Source organism: Rhinopithecus bieti, unplaced genomic scaffold, assembly GCF_001698545.2.
Source record: "Rhinopithecus bieti isolate Rb0 unplaced genomic scaffold, ASM169854v2 scaffold_45182, whole genome shotgun sequence".
In the NCBI taxonomy this organism is placed as follows: Eukaryota; Metazoa; Chordata; class Mammalia; order Primates; family Cercopithecidae; genus Rhinopithecus; species Rhinopithecus bieti.
In genome coordinates, this window is record NW_016860043.1 from 1,422 (window position 1) to 7,588 (window position 6,167).

Below are 6,167 nucleotides of genomic sequence, written 5' to 3' on the forward strand. Positions count from 1 at the left end.
AGAGTTTTCAGTATATTGCAGAATTGTATAGAATTGAGAAATAATAAGTGTAAAGAACATTTTCAAAAGTTTTTGTTTATAGCTTAGGTTAAAACATGGTTTTGCTAATTGTTTATTTACAATGTAAAATCTATTGGCACATTTATTTCTATTTTGATGCCAAGAAGTCTGTTTTTGTTTTTAATTTGGTATATTTCACCCCCAGATATATAGTTCTTTTTTTATTGTTTTTTTACTCTCAAGAATTGCCAAGAAGATGCTTTTAGAAGAAATTAAAGCCAATCTTTCCTCTGATGAGGATGGATCTTCAGATGATGAGCCAGAAGAAGGGAAAAAAAGAACTGGAAAACAAAATGAAGAAAACCCAGGAGATGAGGGTGAGCTCCCCAAAGAGAAGTTTATAATGTCATAGTTTGATTCCTTGACTAATTCAGTCTTTGAAGAATATCTGACCAAGAAATATCTTAATATGGCTGAGCGTGGTGGCTCACGCCTGTAATCTCAGGACTTTGGGAGGCCAAAGCGGGTGGATCAGTTGAGGTCAGGAGTTTGAGACCAGCCTGACCAACATGGTGAAACCCTGTCTCTACTAAAAATAGCTGGGTGTGGTAGCGCGTGCCTGTAGTCCCAGCGACTCAGGAGGTTGAGGCAGGAGAATCGCTTGAACCTGGGAGGCAGAGGTTGCAGTGAGCCGAGATCGTGCTGCTGCACTCCAGCCTGGGTGACAAAGCGAGACTCCATCTCAAAAAGAAGAAGAAGAAAAAGAAATCTCTTAATACAGGCATTTAGAGTTCATGAAAATGTTTAAGACTTTGTTACCACGACTTCTCTTGAATAGCTTGTAATAATTATGGAAGTTACTCTAATTTTATCAGTTACTGCCAATAAACAGATGTTTTTTGTTTTTTGTTTTTGTTTTTGTTTTTTTTTTGAGACAGAGTTTTGCTCTTGTTGCCCAGGCAGGGGTGCAATAGTGCAATTTTGGCTCACTGCAACCTCTGCCTCCCAGGTTCAAGTGATTCTCCTGCCTTAGCCTCCCGAGTAGCTGGAATTACAGGCCTGTGCCACCATACCCTACTAATTTTGTATTTTTAGTAGAGACGAGGTTTCTCCATGTTGATCAGGCTGGTCTTGAACTCCTGAACTCAAATGATCTGCCCGCCTCGGCCTCCCAAAGTGCTGGGATTACAGGCGTGATCCACCGTGCCCGGCCCTAAACAGATGATTTTCAAAGCAAAATATTTTATACCTTATAAAAGTTTCTATAAATATATAGGTGATATTTAGTCAATATTTAATAATAGTAATTTGTCAAGTCTGATGTGTGAGATTACCTGATAACACCAATGATACCAAAGTGTGTGTATAACTGATTTTTTTCGTAAGTTGCAGTAGTTGTCAACAGGCAAAATAGATTTACAAGACATTTTAAAGACTGAATAAGGTTTTATTGATTTATTTTCTTCATTTAGAAGCAAAAAATCAAATCAATTCTGAGTCAGATTCAGATTCTGAAGAATCTAAGAAGCCAAGATACAGACATAGGCTTTTGAGGCACAAACTGACTGTGAGTGACGGAGAATCTGGAGAAGAAAAAAAGACAAAGCCTAAAGAGCATAAAGAAGTCAAAGGCAGAAACAGAAGAAAGGGTAAGACATTTTAATGCTGAATGTAAAGAACATATTGGACCAGGCACAGTGGCTTATGCCTGTAATCCTAGCACTTTGGGAGGCTGAGGTGGGCAGATTACTTGAGCCCAGGAATTTAAGACCAGCCTGGGCAACATAGGGAAACCCCATCTTTACAAAAAATACAAGAAATAGCTGGGCGTGGTGGTGTGCACCTGTAGTCCCAGCTACTTGGGAGGCTGAGGTGGGAGGATCACCTGAACCCCAGAGGTCAAGGCTGTAGTGAGCAGTGATTGCACCACTGCATTGCAGCCTGGGTGACAGAGTGAGACCCTGTCTCAAAAACAAAAACAAAAACAAAAAAAACCGTGCTGGTTTTGTAAACTAATTATAGTAATGAAATTTAAGTATATGGCCAGGCACGGTGGCTCATACCTGTAATCCCAGCACTTTGCGGGGCCGAGTCCGGTGGATCACAAGGTCAGGAGATTGAGACCATCCTGGATAACATGGTGAAACCCTGTCTCTACTAAAAATACAAGAAATTAGCTGGGTGTGGTGGCACGCGCCTGTAGTTCTAGCTACTCGAGAGGCTGAGGCAGGAGAATCTCTTGAACCCGGGAGGTGGAGGTTGCAGTGAGCTGAGATAGCACCACTGCACTCCAACTTGGGCCCCAGAGTGAGACTCTGTCTCCAAGAAAAAAAAAAAGAAAGAAAGAAATTTAAGCATATCTACTCAAACAATTGACTAGCTATATTAAGCAAATGTCAGTACACTGGCAACAGGTATACTATCACATGAGATGAAAATTAATAATTTAGAGTGGGAAGATAAACCAGAAACTTTAGATGACACAAAGAATATTTTTAACCATTAGATTATAAAGAGAAATAAATATGATTTAATAAAATAAACATTATGTAGAAAGTATAAGATTGCATATAAAACTGTGAAAGCAGTGCTTTCCTGTAGAAGGGTAGAAGATGCAATTAATTTGGGTAAATTTTGCCTGTGAATTTTGGGTAACAAAAAGTACAAAGGATTTTGTTGTTGTTGTTGTTGTTTGACTTTTTGATGACTAGGGGTAAATTTTGAAGACTATTGTTAGTACCCAACCCATGGATGGCAGATGAACTCTTCTTTGCCACCTAGGAATAGGAACGCATTTTTGCAAGTGTTTGGGAAATATAATAGGCTCTAAAGGATGCAGAGCCATTGAAAAGGTTTTTTTTTTTTTAAAATTACTGTATTTATTTTTGAGCTCTGGACCTCTGGTGATCTACCTGCCTTGGCCTCCCAAAGTGCTGGGATTATAGGCGTGGGCCACTGTGCTGGCCTTATTTTTAAACTTTTTATAGAACAGCTATATTGAGATAAAACTCACAAACCACACAGTTCACCCATTTACAGTATACAATTTAGCAGTTTTTAGTATAATCACAGAGGATTACCACCACTTTAAAAAATGTTTTATTTGAAATATATGTACAAAGAAGTGCACATTATCAATAAGTAGACATCTTGATGTAAACGTAGGGCACCCAGATCAAGGAACAAGGTGTTGATTACTAACACCCAAGAATCACAACCTCAGCATGACTACTTTTTTTCCTATTGAAAGATTTTAATAAAAAATATCATATGATTAGATTAGTTCCTTATTCAGTGAGAATGAAGGCACTGAATGTTTGGAAGGTATTGCTGTAGTTGATGACAAATGGGGTTGTTGGAGAAGAGGAAGATTGACTTAAGTCTTACAGGAGGTTGAATTGTTAGGTCTTCTTAATTGATATGAANAAAAAAAGCAAATGTGGTAAACTGCTAACAATAAATGAATTTAGGATAAGGCATACAAGTATTCATTCAATAATTCTTTCACATTTTTGGTAGATTTCAAAAATTTTTAAATGTTGGGTGAAAAATTAATACTAGGCTTAAAATTATACTTAATTACAGGATTTTTTTGTGTGTGAATGCAGGGATATATGTGTGTTTTGATATTCTCCCAGCTTTCCAGTTGCTTAACTATTCTTTTTTTTTATTGTGGTAAAATATACATAACATAAAATTTACCATTTTACCCATTTTAAGTGTACAATTCAGTAACATTAAGTACATTCACATTTTATGCAACCATCACTTCTATCTGCCCCAAAACGTGTCATCATTCCAAATGGAATCTCTTTAACCATTAAACAATAACTCTTTGTTCCCCTCTCCCCCCACATATTCTATATAGCATTTATGTTCTCCCATTTATAGCATTTCTGTTAGCGTTTATGTTCTCCCATTTTTTCACTGGAATAGAACTTTGATTCTGATCTCAGGTTATGATATATTTTTTTAAAATTATTTTGAAACAATTCTAGATTTACAGAAATGTTACACAAATAGTGCAGAGTTCTGTGTATCTTTCACCTAGCTTCTCTGATTTAATACCTTATCATAGTACAATGATCAAAACCAGGAAATTAACATTGGTACGATACTATCAACTAAGCCAGGGGTTTACAAACTGCACCTGTGTGCCACATCTGATCCTCTGCCTGTTTTATAAATAAGCTTTCATTGAAACACAGCCATATTCATTAATTTACTGTTTTCACATATGTACAATGGCAAAGTTGAGTAGAGACGAGTAGTTGCAACAGAGACCATATGGTCCACAAGTCAAAATATTTACTATCAAGCTTTTACATAAACCGTTTTATGACCTCTGAAGTAAACTATAGATCTTATTCAGAGATTAGTTTTCCCACTAAAGTTTTCTTTCTGCTTTAGGATTCAATCCAGGATCTCACATTGCATTGAGTTATAATGTCTCCTTAATCTACTGCAGTCTATGACAATTCCTCAGTCTTTCCTTTGATGACCTTGACACTTGTGGAGTGTTGATTCCTTATTTTCTCAACTGTTCCTTGATATGTATTTGTCTAATGTTTTCTCATGATTGAATTGAGGTTATTATGCATTTTGACAGAATACCACAGAAGTGATGTTGTGTCTTCAGTGCATGATACCAAGAATAGATGATGCCAGTATGTCTTTTTTTTTGAGAGAAGACCTCGCTCTGTTGCCCAGGCTGGAGTACAGTGGTGCGATCATGGCTCACTGCAGCCTCAACCTCCTGGGCTCAAGTGATCCTCTCGTTTCAGCCTCCCAAGAAGCTGGGACCACAGGTGTGTACCATCATGCCTGGCTAATTTTTTTTTTTTTGTAGAGACAGAATCTCCCTACGTTGCCTAGGCTGGTCTCAAATTTCTGGGCTCAAGTGATCCTCTCAACTTGGCCTCCCAAAGTGCTGGGATGACAGGGGTGAGCCACCATGCCCAGCCATCAATATGTCTTATTACTCTCACGATTAACTTTTGTTACTTGCTTAAGTTGGTGTCTGCTAGTATTTTCCACTGTAAAGAAGAAGATATTATTTTCTGTTTATATTTAGTATTTTATCGGGAGATACTTTGTGACCATGCATATATTGTTTCTTATCATACTTAAGCCCACTAATTTTAGTATTCATCTTGGGTGAAGCAGTTAGTACTGTGGTATTTGCCTACTTGTAATTTTCTGTTTATTTCATTACTTCCACATTTAGTAATTGTAAGGAAGAATTATTTTCCCCTATTTATTTATTGCATTATTTATATCAATATGACTTATAGATTTTATTTTACCAGTTATAATCCAATAGTACCATTTATTTTATTGCTCAAATTGTTCTAGCTTTGGTTGTTGGGAGCTCCTTCAAGTTGAATCTTGTGTCCTTTCAACATGTGCCTGTCCATGTTTGAACACTGCTTTATTTTCTGGCACTATAAGATGTTCTAAGCTTATCTTGTATTTTTTCTGCCCTGCTTCCTCTGGCCAAAAGAGGTTTTCTCCTGGAGTTTTATATGCTTCCATTACTGTGTTAATTGTGAGGAAAAAAAATTGAGGATTCCACATGTAGAACCCGATTTTCCTGGTGTTGTGGCTAGAAATAGGGATTTTCTTCACAGTCTTGTTGTCAGTACCCTCTGCATACCTTTGGAATTTAGCCTGCCTTCTGGTCAAAACCAGGAAACAAAGAAAGAAAATAACCATATGCACTCACAGCTGTCTCCCCTCCACCAATTGTAGAGGGGTCATTATTCAAGTTTTGATTTCAGTCTCCAATCTGCCTATTATCGTTTCCCTTTTCAAGTTCTTTGGTTGTGTCATCATTGGAGGAGAGAATCTGTAATCTTATTCCTTCTTGACCAGCCTACCTTGCTTGTTTTGAATAGCCAAACTTCTTTTCATTAATTTACCTTTGGTAATTACATATATTTTATTGACAGGCAATTTATTCTTACTTTGTCAATTCATGTACAATTGAATACTTATATTTTAATGTACAACCACAGTTTTATAATTACATGTGAAATATGTTTGAATTTTATTTATATATATCATGTAAAGCATTAACTGGTATATTCTATATTATGTATTATCCATTCACACATATACCTCTGATGTTCTTATAATGCTCTGTTTTAATGTCGAGTCATTGGTAA

The 6,167-nt window shown here is 36.8% G+C and overlaps 1 protein-coding gene across 1 annotated transcript; it reads left to right on the forward strand.

Moving 5' to 3' along the window:
* The first annotated feature begins 247 nt into the window (after positions 1-247).
* On the forward strand, positions 248-4,675 carry LOC108525382 (transcriptional regulator ATRX-like). Its single transcript, XM_017866379.1, has 3 exons — positions 248-377; positions 1,473-1,649; positions 4,610-4,675. The coding sequence occupies exons 1-3, from the start codon at positions 257-259 to the stop codon at positions 4,660-4,662; spliced, it is 351 nt and encodes a 116-aa protein (XP_017721868.1). The 5' UTR covers positions 248-256; the 3' UTR covers positions 4,663-4,675.
* Positions 4,676-6,167: the final 1,492 nt, after the last annotated feature.

Excerpts from the sequence above, each read along its gene's own strand:
- LOC108525382 (XM_017866379.1), top strand. The coding sequence starts at position 257 with ATGCTTTTAGAAGAAATTAAAGCCAATCTTTCCTCTGATGAGGATGGA. Across the intron at positions 378-1,472 it reads AGAAAACCCAGGAGATGAGG|AAGCAAAAAATCAAATCAAT; the intron begins GTGAGCTCCCCA and ends TTCTTCATTTAG. Across the intron at positions 1,650-4,609 it reads AGGCAGAAACAGAAGAAAGG|AATACCACAGAAGTGATGTT; the intron begins GTAAGACATTTT and ends GCATTTTGACAG.